Source organism: Anser brachyrhynchus, assembly GCF_964034855.1.
Source record: "Anser brachyrhynchus genome assembly, chromosome: 11".
Lineage (NCBI taxonomy): Eukaryota > Metazoa > Chordata > Aves > Anseriformes > Anatidae > Anser > Anser brachyrhynchus.
In genome coordinates, this window is record NC_137706.1 from 7,098,638 (window position 1) to 7,115,857 (window position 17,220).

At 43.1% G+C, this 17,220-nt stretch overlaps 1 protein-coding gene across 5 annotated transcripts in view; it reads right to left on the bottom strand.

The window, feature by feature from the left end:
* RORA (RAR related orphan receptor A) overlaps positions 1-17,220 on the bottom strand; it is a 432,323-nt gene that overhangs the window by 369,946 nt on the left and 45,157 nt on the right. For all 5 annotated transcript variants that reach the window (XM_080608115.1, XM_080608114.1, XM_080608116.1 and 2 more), the window contains exons 4-6: positions 9,719-9,810; positions 6,906-7,147; positions 5,737-5,984 (exon numbers count right to left, since the gene is read on the bottom strand). In XM_080608115.1, the coding sequence (XP_080464241.1) occupies positions 5,737-5,984; positions 6,906-6,919 (262 nt within the window). In that variant the 5' untranslated portion in view covers positions 6,920-7,147; positions 9,719-9,810. The remainder of the gene's footprint in view (positions 1-5,736; positions 5,985-6,905; positions 7,148-9,718; positions 9,811-17,220) is intronic.

Genomic DNA, 17,220 nt, shown 5'->3' on the forward strand with positions numbered 1-17,220 from the left:
GTATGGTATTCTTCACTTTCTGTTCTGATCTGCTTAGCATGGCTGAGCACCATTAAGCAGCTGTCAGATTCCACACTAGAAGTGGCTGGATTTCAGTAATAAGCAAAATGGTTCCCGATAGTGTTTAAAACACCTGGGGATCCTTCCAAATGAATGGTGCAATGAGGCTAAACTAGAAGATTAAACTGCCGTAAAATAAGCCCCACAATTTCTTCATAAGAGTACACACCCTAATACCTTTAGTCTCTGACGAGCTCAGTTGTTGCTGTGCATGAAACATGCCTAGATGAGTCTTCAGATAACAGTATGAAAAATAATTCACAACCTTTACATTCAAGCAAGTATAGGATTAACCCATTCTAACATACAGCTCAAGCTATTCTTGTGTTTCTATCAGCACAGACTATCTACAACAGATAGCTCAAGTACTAAACCATGAGTCAGAGAACAGAAGTATGTTGGTTCAGCTATCAAAAAATACAACACCAGCCTCTCCTCATTTTCAGTCCAAGGAGATTTTATAACCTATATTTAAAGAAGCAAGAGAACTAACTGAACATAAATGCATTTAGTTAGAAGAGGCCTTCCAATCGTCAGAACAGCAAAGATGTAGAAAGCCTTCTGTCAAAACAGTGAGGCCAAAAAAGCTAACAACCTTTCAAATGAAGTTCAGTTCATGACATGAATTGTGTAACACGGATCTAGTGACAGTGCAAGAATTCAGCCTCTGTGCTCTGCCAAGCCCCTCTCCATGCATCTGCAAGGATCCGTGCAGCTAAGGAGGCATGAACTGGCTGCCAGCCGTGGATACACATTTTAATCTTAACACCAACAGCTCTGTAAAATATGCTTCCAGAAGTGATTATCAAGGCTACAAAGACTGCAACAGCAATAGGTGAAAGAGGAGACAGTTGAAAGAAACGAACAAGAAAAAGAAAAACGGGACAGCAGAAATCTGCATATGAAGTGTGGATGTGATGCTTCCCCAGCCCTAGTTGTATGAACTTGCATTTCTATCAATGCCAGAGAAATTCAGAAAACCTACAGAATCTCACTAGGGAGCTCAGGTCCAGGCGTAAGTGTACCGTGACAAATTCATCTCCACTTAAGAAGCTGTCAGTGATCCCCCCCCATCCTGCCCGAGGAATTAAAATGGCAGTGAGCCTTGGATGGCACAGGTGCCTGCAGCTGAAGGAAGAAGGCTCTGGGAGGGACAGGCAGCTGAGGAGGTGGCACAGCTGACTCAACACAGAGAGGGAGGGCCCTAAGTCGAGTGCACTGCTCCCTTCTGACAGCTCCCTGGGAAATCTCGGGGACCAGCGCTCTCCTTCCTCTGTCTTCCGCAACTGTGGGACACCGGCTGCTGCTGCCTCTGCCCACAAGCCCCTCTGCTTCACATTTACAAGCAAGGAAACACATGGCCTGTAAGCAAACGTTAAGCTACAGAGCAGCCAGACTTGGCAGCACATTTAGATATACCCCAAAATATATATATATTTTTATTTTTAACATCTTGTCTTCTACAACTGCATGCTACTGAAACCTTGTTCTTCAAAACCGTTTCAGCAGAAAATGGATCACCAACACCTGAATTGATTTCAAGGGAGACATAGATAGCACAATAATTTAAAACTAGCTTTTTTTCCTCCTCTCTTTTTCACTGGGATAACTCTCAGATTAAATCCACTGAGATCAATTGAGACATTCCAGATTTTCCCCAATACACATTTTTGTAGCTTAGAAAACAAATACAAGAAAAATCACACAACCTCCCAAAGCTGAAATTGCCCTTTCCATTCAAACACAGTGCTGTACCCAAAACTGAAATTGTCACACAGCCCGTTAATCTCCATTACAAAACACATTCTTTATTTAGTAAAATCACAGCATTTAGTTGAATGATAACAGTATTTACATACTGGTTTATGAGCTCCTGAGATGTTTCTCAAGCAAATAAAATAAGAGAATAGGTTACGGTTTATTGAAATGAGAGCTGCACTGTTCCTAAGAGAACAACATACTGCTGCTATCATTGCTCCTATGCTACAAGTACTTAAAACATCGACATCCTTTAAAGGACTCATAGTACATATAATACACCAAAATATAACTAAATCAGTAGTGCACAAAGAACGGCCCTCTATGATGACAAAGGCAACCTAAATAATCTCTAGAACGTACCCACATTTGTACAAAGACCTCTCCCAAAAATGATGCATCAATTTTTTTTTACAACTATACTCTGTGAAATAGTCTAAACCCAGAAAGGTAGAAAATCTAGCAGTAGAATATTTAAAGAAAAGAACAAAACAAACCTACTAATATCACTATTAACAAAGTCACATCCCCACTTGTAGAGCATCATCCCAATTAAAATTAAACAGGCAAAAACCATGACCAGTACCCCAATCTACCAATAAAAAAAAAAAAAGAATTTGGCTGAAAATATGACATTAAATTCCAAATACAACAATAAGATTGCTGGAAAACAGTGAACAACAGTTCAACAGCTAGGAAAAAAGAATACAGGTACCTACACAGCTGCAGCTTTCTATTAGAAAACACCAGATACCATAAAGATATGTAAACCTAGCATCTGTCACCACTGCGAATGCTGCCTTTCAATTTTTTTCCATGAGACGTCCTCTCTTGATTGACTGAGACCAAGAGCTCAGCTCTCCAAAACAGAGCATTTTTTTTAACAGATTAAAAAGCTTTTTACATACTTTTCATTTTTTATGATACAATAGCTCGCTATTAAAACATAGCTTATTCAATTATGACTACTTTTAAGTGGACTAGTAGAACATGAAGCCTTAGACTGCAGCATGGGGAGAACTCCACAGATATCAAAGCCTGCAAAGGGTAACAAATGGCACCTAGAGTCTCAGTCCAGGGTCATAGCAGGTGAGAGAAGCACCCTTGCTACTTCCCATGGAAAACTACAAACCCTTATGGCAAAAAACACACACAGACTGAGATTTTAACCTGCTGGACTGTGATGGCTCTTAGGGAAATCTTAACAATCAATGTTAACAGTAACGATATCCTTTTGGGGGAAAAAAAAAACGGGCTTTACTAATAATTTCCCACTTGTTCCATGCGTGTTGTCATCTTTCTAATGACCAGTTTTGGTATCAGACTACAAGAAATTTCCCAAAGCATGCCGGCATACATGCAAGTACGCTCCCATCCCCTAAATAAATCGGGTAACGATTCTTAGTTCAAACAGTGCTTTTAATTACTCCTGAATTTCTGCTTTCTGCTAAGTATTACACACTGTGACAAAAAGAGCATAATCTTAACAAAATAAAAATCAAAATACTTAAGGATGTGGCACTCCAAATATACATGTGTACCAAGGAATAAGGTATTTTGAAATGCTAGCATAACTAAAGCTGCACTCAAGAATTTAGTCTATGGCAAACTTTCCCCATTTGTTCTTCATCAATAGCTTTTTCTTCAGTGTTGTTTTCTTCTTTTAGATAAGCTGGCTATTATAAATCGTTAAGTATCAAAGCTGCTTTGCAGCAGGTGCAGCTATGAAAATAAAGGGTACAAACAAACATTTCTATTGTTTCAAAAGGTTGCTGAGTCAAACAAGGATTCTTACAGATAGACAGATGAGTGCGGGTGTATTTGTGTTTACTGTACTACTCCTCCATACTGACTGCACGAAAGTCCAAATCTGCCAACTTGGAACACATTGCAGAATCACAACCCAAAGAGGTAAATTCTTCACGTCAATACACAGCTCAACATATGAGCTTACAATGCAGCTGTTCTAAAAATAAATTTACCTATACTCGTCACGCATAAGGTCATGCTGTTGCCGGAAGAAATCCAGAACCATATGAAAGAATTACAATTCTATCTCAAGAGTGGAAAAAAAAAAAAAAAGCTGCAAGCCTCTAGGGACCACACTGCACGTCCATCGAGTCCTGATTTCAGGGAGGCTGAGATGTCAATACTACGATGCTTTCCCGCACGGTTTTGTGTCTTCGGGGTTTAAATACCAGGCCGGCACAGTCACGTGGCGGTGGCGTGTAGGTCAATTTATTTCCAATACTCTGATTTACGCAACGTTAGCCCAGAACCACCGCCAGCCCCGCTCTCCTTACTCTTCGCACTCTAGGAGTACACTCGCGTTTTCTGCCAACTCCATGACATCATCCGAACAAACCCAAACATTCCGCTTGCCGCCCCCCCGGCGCTCCTCTCCCCACGTCCTCCGCGAGGGGCCGCGAACCGCCGCGCCCCGGGACCCCCGAGCGCCGCCTCCCCCCGGTGCCGGTGCCGGTGCCCCCTCCCCGCCGGGCCGTTACATAACGCAGCGCGGCGCCGTGCGGGCTCGGCCCCCCCCGCTCGCCGAGCGCCGATGGAGGAGGGGCCTGGGGGTCAGCGGGGCACCGGCGGCACGGCCCCGGCGGCTGGGGGGGCCGGGGGAAGCCCCCCGCTCCCATACACACACACACTCACACACACACCGTGTTATGTAACGCGGCGCCGGGCGAGCCGCGGGACCCCGCCGGCAGCAGCTGCCCGCCCGGCTGGGGGGGCCGGGGGGGGCTCGGGGGGGCGGTGCGTGACGCCGCCCCGGAAGGTCCCGGCCGCCCCCCGGCACATTGCGGGCGCCGCGCCCCCCCCGCCGCGGGCACCCCGTTACATAATGAGCGAGGGCCGCAGCCCCTCTCGCCCCACGACCCACCCCCACCTCGCGGCCAAGGGCGCCCCCGGCTGCCCCCCCCCCTCGGTTCCCCCCCAGTGGGAAGACGGCGGGGAGGGGGGGGGTGTGGCCGGGAGGGGGGGCGCTGCCAAACACACGGCAGCACATGGTCAGCCATGTTCCAGCCTCCAGCCGGGGAGGGGCGACCCCAACACTCCCCCCCACCTCCGCCGGTTGCCCCTCTCCCCCCGGCAACCGCTGGGGGGCCGCTCGCCTTTGCTCCCCCCCCCCACCAAGTCCATCGCCCCCTCACCCGGCGCCTTGGCCCCTAGCAGGGGCAGCGCTTCGCAAGCCACGGGCGAGCACGAGCAGCGGGGCTTGTCCCCCCCCGTGCTCCCCTGCACCCCCCGCACCGAGCCCCCGGGCACCGCAGCTCGACCCCAGACGCGACCTGCGGGAAGGGGGGGCCCAGCGCTACGGCCGGGGGGGCTCCGCCGCGGGGTCGCTGCGCTGCAGCCGGGGGCCCCTCGGCAAAGTTGGGAGCCCCCCCGGAGCAGCGGCGAGCTGCGGGCGGTGCGGGCACGGAGCGGGCAGCAGCGCGCCCCGGCCCCGCTCCCGCTCCATCCGCCGGGCGGCAGGAGGCACGGCGCGCCGGGGGAGCTGTCACGGGGAGCCGGGTGAGGGGAGAGCAAAGCGGGGAGGAAGGACACTGCAGCTTTAAAAGTTTGTTCCCCCGGAGCCCGACGCTCGGGCTGTTGCTTTATATATTTATCAAATTATGTAATTTCGGAGCGCGGTGCCCCTCCGGCGCGGCGGGCAGGGAGCGGAGCGGAGCGGCCGGTCCTCCCGGCGCGCCCGTCCCTCCTCCCGCCGCAATTGCGAGGAGCTGGAAAAGTTTGCGAGGTTTTGCGGGGGCAGGAGCGTGCCTCGCTCGCGTGCGCGGCCGCGACGAGCCCGGGCGCTGCAGCGGGGGAGCCGAGCGCTGCCTTGCCCCCTCTTCCCCCTCGCCTCTCCCTCTTCCCACCCACCCCGCTCCCACTCCCCCGGCCCCCCCCCCCAGGTCTCCCTACCTCTGCTGCCGCTGCCGCTGCTGGAGTAGCTCTGCCTGCGGCCGGCGGCCGGCGCATCGCTTTTCCGGGCCGGCTCCAGGCTCGCCGGGGTGTCCCTGGCGCCGGCGGCCGCCTCGGAGACGCTGCTGCCCGGCTCGCTGGCTGCTGGATCGGGGGCTGCCGGAGCGGACTCCATGTTTTTCCCACTGTAGATCGCTTGGAGATGGCGAGCTCCTCCACTCCCTCTATCTTCTGTTTCCAGCGCGACTCTATGGTAGGGAAGCAGAAGGGAGAAACGCGAGCGTGCTCCAGATGGGATGTGAGCGTGCCTGGCTGTGACCACAAGCAGCGCTAGCGAGAGCTGCGCACCCCCCGCCCCCGCACCCCCCGCGCTCCCCGCGCCCGCCGCCCTCCGCCACGGCCCCGGGCGGCAGCGGGCGGCGGGCCCCGGCCCCGGGCGGCAGGCAGCGGGCCGGCCCCGGGCGGAGCCCCGCGGCGGGCCGAGGGAGCAGCGGGCGCCGCCGCAGCCCGGGCTCCGTCGGGGCCGGGACCCCCCCCAAGCAAGGTCACGGCGGCACCCGGAGCGCGCAGCCCCGGCCCCGCTGCCGGGGGGAGCCCCGGAGCGCGGTCCCCCTGGGCCCCGCTGAATGCTTCGGCTGGAGCCGCATCAGAGGATGCCCTCCTCCATGTTAAGCATCGCAGGACCCCTCCGCTTTGCGGCCACGCAGGCACATTTCAGACGATACCTCTTTCAGGCAAGTGCGCTTCGACATAGGAAAAAGGTGCCCTGCCAGGTACCAGAAAACCTCCCGGTCTGCTCGGCCTTCCCTAGGCACTCCCGTGCGGTTTGGTGTAATGAACTCCTCGTCCATTACCTGATTTTAAAGTGAACTAACAGCTGCCATGAGCAGGGTGCTGAAGAACATCCCTCGTGCAGAAGAGGCCGTGTTACATGCAGCTCTATTGCATGGCTATTGCCTCCTGTGCAGAAGGTGCTGAAGCTGTGTGCTTGGGCTGCTCCGGCTGGCAGCACAGCCTCACCGAGCAGGTCAAATCACAATATTTGTACTGAGAGCAGTACAGGCTTTTCAACGTGGTGTTTAATTGTGTGCAAGCAGCTGATACAGCACCTTTTGCCAACGTATGTACTGTCCTGCTACCACTGCTATCAACATCACTGGTCTTGGTACCTCATGAAATTCATAGGGAAACTCTGGACACATCCATCCTCTGCTGTCCCATCACCATTACTGGACTGCTGTCACAAATAGTGCCTGCTCATAAACTGTTTTGAAACATAGCATGTCATAATTGCTTTAGGATGTCATCCACAAATTGGACTAGATGTTGCGCTGCTAATATTTCTTCTTCCAGCCTAAGGATAGTCTTGGGTCAGTTGACTTGGAGGTCCCAAAGTTCCGGTTACATGTGTCTAAAAAAAGAACAAGAAACAAAAACATGGTATTTCTGATTATTTGTTGGCCGCATATATTATAAAGGGATGTGCAGAGACTGCAGAACATAGAGTAGCATTACAAACAATTCTGCATTTATTTACAGAGAACGAATAAATTTGAGGAGGTCAGGCCTCGACTTCCAGATCTGCCCATTGAGTAAGTCAGTGTTGTTCTTGCAGATTAAGCATTCAGTTATTGCAGGCCTGGAAACCCAGCATACGAGCGCAAAAGTATGCCAGTGATGAAGGCATCTCTGCCTGATAGAAGCACCTTCTCAATTGCATGACTGGCAGAGGGAGTGGGAGTAAAGAGGAGGGAGGCAGGAATACATTTTGATCCCCTTGTCTTGGTTTGAGGCTCTGGGGGAGAGTCCCATCCTTACACTACAAAACGTGCTAACTTGGACAGGTTCACAGTCTTTCTGGCATGGTTTCGCCGGAATCTGCAGAGGGCACTGAGGTGGTCCTTCCGTGATGCAAGTTGGGTGGATTAGAGTTGCAGTTGCATGCAAACTCTCTTCCTTCACTTTCCACTAATTGGCAACCTCCAAATAGAGACAAGAATTATGTGAGCTGTGGAAACTGAAATGCCTGTTATCCTTACAGAAAGCTTATCCCGCACTCTTCAGATCAGGGTTTAAGCAGGCTGACCAGGCAGTGTGTGTTGGGAAACTTGCCCAGCTAATAAATAGAGAACTTCATTCCTCAAAGCTGCCAGACCACTGCCTTTCACCAGCACTGGGAACAATTGAGCTACTTGCCACAGTAAGGATTATTCACGTGAGTGTTTTGCAGAAGTGTTTTTAGTATTCCAGATACTTTAAATTATGAAAGAATATGATTTTTTTTCTTCCTTTGATGTGTTAAAGGCTGCTGAGGCTTAATACACCTACCATATAATGTAATTGTCATTTAGAGCATCTTCCCACATTTACTAAAACTAAACAATTTTCCAATTGACTTCTTCTGTGTTTTTTTGTTTGTTTTTTTTTTTACAAGAGAAAGAAGGGTGTGAAACACTGAAGGCTACAAAAGGATATCATATAGTAAAGCTTTGCTTTTAAAAAGAAATTAAAGGGGAAAATAATCAGAGGAGTAAACAAGCATCTACAGCATCTGAATCAGTGAGAAGAAAAAATGAGTTTTCATTCTTTAACATCTCTTTCAAGTCACTAACAGTAAGAAATAGCTAAAGCAGGACAGATCTTTAGCATGCTTGTAGAGGCAACAATCTAAGTTTTTGCAGCACCTGTACAGCAAAGAGACAAAACAGCTTTGCTCTTTCATAAAAACAGAGTGCCTGAAAAACCTGCAAGCACCATCAGGAAAGGGTACAGTCACAGTTCACTCAAGCTCTGTGTAACAGAGGAAAACCATGACGACTTCTGTTACACTCCCTGTCATTGAAGCAGCTCTGCTGAGATACTTCCTGGGCATGGGTCTTCCTCAGTTTCTTGTCTTTTATTTCTAGCTTTCAAGTCATACCAAAACATGGTTCATTAACTCTGATCACTAAGCTTGTTTTAACAAGTAAGATGGCATTACTGGCAAAGATAGGTATGCTGAATAACTTGACGAAAAAAGGTTTGGTTAGATTAAGAAGTACTCTAGAAATTGCTGCAGATGTTATCTCTAACAGTGGCCCAGAAATGATCATATGAGAAGTAACAGGAATAGAACAAAAAGGGTAAATACTCCCAACATTTCCTATTAATCTTGTTCATTTTATATAGATACAAAGGTTTTAGTAACTAAACAATTTAAATAATCTTAATAATCACACAATTCTTGTGCGACTCTGCAGTAGACAAGATATTAAGATCACACAGGATGACAGACAAAGCAGCAGAAAAAGCTATTGTGCATACAACCAAACAACACGGAAAGCTTGGTCCAGTGCAGGACAGGCACAAGGTACAGCGTGCACACACAAGGAGGAATATGGTAGTTTGCAACTGAATAGTACAACACCACTTTGCCTTACTGTTTGTGGTTCATTAACCTACAAGCACATTTTGAATTTGAGGTAGTCAATAATGGCCTAATTACGTAATTAATACAGCTATGAAAATGTCTTACTTGAAAAAGAATGCCAAAGTACACATTCCAAACCCAGTAAGTCCATAGTAGCCTCTATTCCCTTCTGTGGAACTGGACTACAGTGACCTCTGGCCACAACATGTCAAAGGGGTTTGTTAAACCTTCCTAGGAAGCTTTATTAGCTCCAGTTTAGCAGTTGTGGAGAGCATATTGATGCAGAGCTGAATAAACACAAGGGCAACATTTGGATAATACCACACAAAAAGAAATAGCCAAGTATTTTGTTGTATTTTCTGTCTTAGGTGTTTCCTTGTGACATTCCCCACCAAATCCTTCCAGTTGCAGCTCCACCTAGGCAACAAGTTGCCACGGCTAAGGCACATTTGCTTTCACCAAACACATTCCCATCTGTGGCTTTGATGGCTTTGCAGGAAAAGAATAAAGCGCAAAAGGTCAGAAGTGGAAGAAAGAGTGGTATACGTTCTAAACTGCAAATTTCAGACTCACCAAGTAGTAGGACATCTACTGGGTCCTGAGTGGAGTCTTCTCATCTGGGGCCACCCAGTACAATTCAGATGCATTCATCTTTATCGAAAAATCTTGAAAAAAGAATTTAGGTCATAAGTATCTATTCTTTGTAACAGTATTCTATGGCACATGTATTAGGGATTCATAGAACTTTGGTTAATTGAATACTACAGCAGGACAAGGAACGGCTTCCACTTGAAACACACACAGCCTGTAATACATTAAAGCAACTTTTGGAAATTATGCACCCCATTAAGCTTAAGCAAAAAAAAAGCAGACTAGCAGACTACACGTATATAACCTGAACTAATTACTGAAGCTGAGTATTTGGCAGTAATTAAATACTATTTAAACAGAGTTCTGTCCTATTCTAGATGTAAACAAAATAGCAAATAATAAGAGATAAGACAACTGTGCTGGAGGCACTGTGACTATATGAGTACTGGATGCAGGTTTCACTGGACCCTTTCCCACAGTCTCTTTCTAAGCAAAGTAGAAAGATCCAACAGTTCATCTGGAACTTCCACTCACACATAATTGTTTGAAGATTAAGGAGCATTTTGTTTTAGCTAGCACAGCACAGTTTCAGTACAATCTTCTTCCTGTTGCAAACTCATCTAAACTATGAGCTGCTTTTCATTGTTTCTATGTCTCTATTCTCACTTTCTTCCTCTGCCATTTGGATTCACTCCTTACTAGATTTTCCTTTCTGAAAAACAGAAGTGGAGAAGTATGCAACATATGAAGTAATTAAGCCTTTGCACTTACCTGTACAGCACTATGTCCACAATCACCATGCCCTCAGTGTAAAGAGTGAGCAGCAATAGCACAAGCCAGTTCTTAAGAATTCAATACCTCGTGAATGAATTAAGGCAAAAGGCCAAGAGATATCTGTCTTTCTCAGTATGCTGTCTTTGCTTTTCTCCTGAAGTTGGTTAAAAAAATTACAGCCTATTTTTCTTTAGCAAGATGAACACCGTTCTCACATTGCATACACTTGCAGACAACCTCTTCCTTCCACAAAGGTAATCTAATTGAATTAGAGGAGCAATCCAGCCAACCCATATTCTCTTGAGACTTGAATGAAAACCTGGAAGACCAAAATCAGATCTAAAGATTCATTTTTCATCTCAAGAAAATGGAAGTTTTTAAATGAAGATCAGTACATAAAATGCTTTCTGAAGTCTTGGATCATTCCTTGTCCAAAACATGGGGGTGTTTTTCTTGTTTGTTTGTTTTTTAAAACTCTTGCTTCAGTACCTTGTTCTTAACTGTGTTTTTATTGAACAGCTGTTCCCTCAAATGCAGTGTTTACTGCTACTCTGATGTAAAGGATGAATTACATAACTCATACTTTTTATGCAAAGTGTGCTTCCCTAAAAACAATAGTAGGTTACCAACAGATTAAAGCAAAGAGTAACAACAGCTTCTCACGTAGAAAAAATGTTACTATTATCTAAATATTCATTGTTCATATTCCTTCATGTGTCTGTCATCCCTCCAGCAGATCCTGTCACTAACCTCTTTCAAAACACCTTACTGGAAAGAACCATTCTGAGATATCTGGCTCATTGGCAGCATCTCAAAATATTTGATATTTCATGTGTATTTGGAGAGCTCACTTTCACTTGAAATCATTAAGGAAATTCGCACTGGCCAAGCAAAGCCTATCGAACTAGAAATTAATAGGTCCAAATCATTCTGGATGGGAAAACTACAAGTTATCTTGTATCTAAGGCCACATTAACACGCCACTAATAAGATACTTTCTAGAAACTAATGCATGCACAGAGTTTAAGCCAAAACACACCTGCATTTTTTGCAATCCAAAACACGGCCAAATAATATGCTTTGTGATTTACTTCTAACTATCTGGAAAGAAAGATGGCACAGATACCTGCATATGAGGTATGTGAAGAACATATTCTCCGATACACAGCCACAGTGAAGCGTTCATACAAACCTACTACACCACTGGCACACTTCCCTTTTAGCGGTCACTATGTTAAATAGTCACATATTTCATGTCGTCACTAACTCACAATGACTTCCAATCCACTACCTCCAGAAAAATGGGGTAATTATGATAGAAAATACCTGACTTTTCCCACTATGTCACAATCCAGCCATCAAAGAAAGTGGTCTGGACAGCAGGTGGAAAGCTTTCTCAGGTATCCTATCGCACTGGGGAGGAGCCATGCCTGTATACCTTCTGGTTTCCCTCCTTTTTCTCCAGGTCACAGAACTGTATCTTCTGGCTAGCTTAGACATATAAAAATTTCCTTCACTGAACATGTACCAAAAAATTACGCTAACCATCAGTTTATTCAAGCAGCCCAAATACACTGCAGAGACATTAAGGCTTAGATGAGCATTAACTGAATTATGCCAGAAAGGCAGAAGTGAAAGCCACAATTTAATTTAAAATAATTATTCAGCTTTTACATTATTTGAAGCATCATTTGATTTAAACACCGTATCTAGTAAAATATTTTTATTTGAGAGAAAAATGGAAAGCTATCTACTGTGTGCAAAGGTCAACTAGCATGCCCAGCATTACTGAAAACATTCTCCCTGCTTTAACTCTTTAAGAACATAACACTCCACAATCCAATACTACTCCTAGCACAAAAGCATAAAGATTGCAAAGCATTAACTCTTTCGTTTGCCTTGGAAATAAACATTTGTTTTTAATAATGCGATGCCAAAGTGATGCAAATTGGCTTCATTATTGGAGTGGTTATTGGATTACTTTTGCACCACTTTCCCACAGAACTGATGCTACCTAGCATACACTATCCGGTCTTCTTACAAAAATTGCACTTGAACATTGAGAGAGAGAGAAACAGATCTGAATAGAAAATTCTTCACATACTAAGAGTCTAAAAAAATTTACTGACAGTCCAGGATAAAATAACTCAAGTTTCATTTAGGTCTTTTTTTTTTTTTAATATATATATATATACACATGTATATAAAGCCTGTCTTTAACAATTATAACCCCGAAAAGTTACATATAGAAGAGTGAATATGGAGCTTCAAGTATTAAGCTGAAAAAATCCTTGAAAGAGGAATTTCAGAGTGAATATATTCCAGTGTATTAAAGGAACAAAGAAATAGTAAGAAGGAAAAGATCTGTTTTTCCCCTAGGTCTAGAGATGAGTGAAGGAAGGGAACAGAACTACCACAACATACAGTTTAAATAGTGTAAAAAAGTTTTTAAAAGTTACTGTAAGATTTGTCTTCATGTTCTATAGAGCACAAAAACACAAGCTAGGAGTTCTGTTGTTTTTTTTCCCATCTCTTCTTTCTATGACAAAAAATACAATGTGAACATGTTTGGGTTTTGTTTGTTTTTGTTTTGTAAATCAAGCAATATTTAATCTGAAATTAAAAGATGGTTTTTGCACATTGCTATTTTTACTTAATGTAAATTTAAATACACTTCAAAGAAATGCTGAAAAATGCACATTTTTATTTTTAACTTTTAAAAACTCTTTTAAACATGCTTTAAAAGATGTATTATAAAAAGCCCATTTTCCATTTCTTCAGTTGAATAAATAGATCAAAAAATACAGTTATTTCACTTGACCCAAGTATGGATTTCTCTAGCTAAAAAAAAGTCAGTCTCTCTCCACTTCGAATATGGAGAGCTCTTTGGTAGCCTTTGTACAATCAATATGGTGATTCTTACAGCACTTCAACTCCAGAAGTATACCTATAATATTAAGTAGGCTACTCAGCAGCAGCAGCATCAACAGAGGCTCTCAATGTCTTCAGCTGGGACTCAACTATCCTCAATATCATTTGCAGACCAACACGAAAAAGTTTGCTCCTACTATAACATTAAAAAAGGCCTTTAGAGTAAGGTTTCTGAGTCTAGGACAGGTGTCCTGAGACCTGTGTCTGTGTACAGCTCTAAGATGCTCTCCCAAAATAAGGACTTAAACAACAGGCAAGCTGTTTCCACGTCATTTTGGCTCAGTGTGCTTCTTGCTCCCTGGCTGCCTAAGCACTCCGCTATTTAGGATGAATCACAAGGAGTACCACAGTGAGTACCAGGTGGTTATGGCAATGCACAGCCATATCACTGAATAAACCTGCAACTTCTCTCAAACCAAGACAGCCTAACAAGTCTACAAACAACAAAATAAAGAGCCTACCACAGAATAGCTTTCAAAACCTCTGTCACTTATAATTGAATGCCAGAGGGAAGAAACACATTGACACACTCAGTACCTCTCTACAAAGAGAAGGGAGAAAACTCAAAAAAGTATTCGGTCTAATTAAAATGATTGCAAGGGTGGATTTTCTGGTATTTTATTTGCAACAATCTGTAATTTTAAATAAACTGGACAAGGTTGTTAACCAAATAACTAGCTTTAACTCATTTGCCACAGGACTCTAGGTACATCTGAACTATGCAAATTAAATACCAAATATCAGATTGTTTCCTTCTGATTCAAAGAACAAAATTAGCGAACTTCAGCTTAGGTAAACCTGGCAACACAAGATCACAACTCCCTGTTTCTGAGTCTTTCCAAGCCTATGAATGCAGTATCAACTGACACAGGCAGGACATTTCTCCTCTTTCTTCACAGAAGTCATAACTTTTATTTAAAGGAAAGCTGTTACTAACAAAGAAAAACAAGCTATGTAAAATATCCTCACAAATGTATTTAGACATACTTTATTCTGTTAATTAGAAAAATAATTGCCTTACAGGTTTCAGTCAAAATAGGAAGTTCTTTGCTATACAAACTTGGTCTGTCTTCATGTTTAAATTTTGTGACTGGGAGACTTCATGATACCCCAATACAGTAATTTTGAAGTTTAAAGCAAAAAAAAACTGCCATACTTTGATTCTTATAGTACTCTTCCTTTTGAGCTTGCCACTTAGAGCAAGTTTTATGCTATTTTTTTTTTTTAATCTTCACATTCTTCCATAACGCATTGGTTTCTTTTGTAGATCACCTCTGCAATTCTCGATGCTACTACAGAGAATTAACTACCATTTGAAAATAATATACTTCATCAACTCAAGCAAAAGAGAATTAAAAAATACAAAAATATACAGAAGTAAAATTTCAAGTGGTGAATAACATGAAAATCGATTGACTTATATAAAATGGAATATATTTTGTCCACATCCAGCATGAATATGTTATCCTACAGGTACATTAGTGATGTGTCAACAGATCTTCTCCCAGTTTTTTTGCAGCTACCACCATGTTTCATCTCTGTAGTCCTGCCATTAGTCACCCAGAGTAATCAGTGCAAATTTTCACTGACAGCATCATGCTTTCTCACCTTATCATGACAGCAAACACTTGCCTTGAATTCAAATAGATTAAGCCAATAATTTAATATTTACAGCACTAACTTCACACTAATTTAACTTGTCTCAGCTTATCCATGATCTTTATAATACACTGATATTTTCCTGTTACACATACCAATGGCAACTATTGCCACTCCCCCTGTCCACTGAGACTTCATTTTATAACATAGTTACAACAACATTAAATGGTTCTTGGGAACAGCAAGATCAGTGAACAATTTTCAGAGGAACAAGTAGTTGTTCACTTTAAAGTTCCTTACCAATGTTTGTGGCTTTTCATAAATCAATACAGCCATGCAAAAACACAGTAGTTCTACTTAAGAATTTTTGATTGTCTGAATGTAAAGCTTAACACGTAGCACAAATACTAGCTTTTAATTCTTATTTTTTCCCCCACAGTGTTGCAAAATTTGTCGGAGGTGAAAACATTTGAAATTGGTGAGTCTGGATTGTAAGAACCAAAAAATTTTTTATTTTTTATACCCACCATTCACGATTATATTCCACTGTGAAATTCGGTCTTCCCCACTTTGTAGCTCTACCTTAAAAATTGTTTAAAAAAAATCTAAGAAGACTAGAAGAAAGCTTTAAATAACCAATGTGACTTATCCCAAGTGCTACATACACGTCTGTTTCAAGGAGACAAGAGAGACTGAGAAGCCCACAATGATCTTCCAGACAGTGTACACTGTATCACTTCAGGCTCACAAACAAATCCAGGAGAACTATTTCATACTTAGCATTAAAATGAACCCCAGATTCTTAAATTTTCTGTCAAGGATCTTGTGCTCTTTCATTTGGCAAGACGGGCCTCCTGTCTGGTCAGCTTTGCAATTTGGATCCATAACAAAGAAATTGTAGGCATGCTCTTTGCATTCTGAGGCTCAAAGTACAACCTTCATGAAGCAGTTTACATCCCTTCTAAGTTGATCTCCTAACTATACTCCATTTTTATCAAGGACTCTTAGCCCAGGATGCTAGAATTAAATTTTCTTACTTATGTGTAGCTAGCACAATCAAGTCTTTAAGTTCAATAGGAACTCCAAGCCTATTCTTAAGTACTTATTAAAAATAAATAGCTCAGCCCTATTTTTCTCCCAAATGAATGTGCTGATTACCACAGTAGTGTTTTTTTGTTTGTTTGTTTTTTTGTTTTTTCTGCAGTACTCTGTTTTGTGGATGAGAGATTTTCATGAAGAGTCCAACTCCCCAAATACTTGCCTCCAAGAAGAAAGGGATTGGGTGTTGAGAGGGGACAGAATAGACCCAAAACCACACAAAAAGTTTCCAAAACATTTTTTTAAAACCACATTTTTAATAGTCAAGAATGGAATATGTAAACAACTGTTTGCTTACGCTCTTAAAATCCTTTTATAAGCAAAGTTAAGTACCCATTGGACTGCATACACTGACATAGAAAGCCATGGACTTGCTCAATATTTGCTGTATCAGTCAGAACATCTGTGTGCCTCATTTAGCTATGAGGAATTAATAGAATGTATAGCTCAGACTTTAAGGGCATGCAAACCATCCAGAAAATAAAAAAGCTCAGTTTCAAGGGAGTTACACATATTTAGACTTTTTAAAGATCAAGTTTTTGGAGAAGTAAGATTTGGAAAAGCATACTGCTATCAAGGAATGAAGCTAGTCACATGTTTTACACGACACATGCTTAAATGCCTTGCTGAACACTAGGACCTCATAAATGTCAGCAATATGACCTTCTTTGTTCCTATGATTTTAGATATTAAAAGTTATTAAAATGTTTTTAAATTATTGAAGCTTCCTTCTGAGAAGAAGGAAAGCTTGAGTTAAGATGTCTGATTGGTATTTTTAAATATGCCCTCCATTTTTTCATTTTTGATTCAAACTCAAAAAACTCAAAGTGGTACCAAGACACCTATACTTTATTTCACCTTGCTCTTTTTTCATGCCCAAATATTATTTTGTAATACAAGGAAATAAAGCTACTTCAGTGTTGGAAAACTGAGCTGCCTTGATTTTTTTGATAGGTCACATGATACCACTTCTGTTCCCCTGACAGCATCTATGGAATTATCAAGAGTTGGAAGAAGCAATGACAAAAGCAACCCTCCATACTTCCCTCTTGTTGATCCTAGAATATAGTTTGTATCTCTCT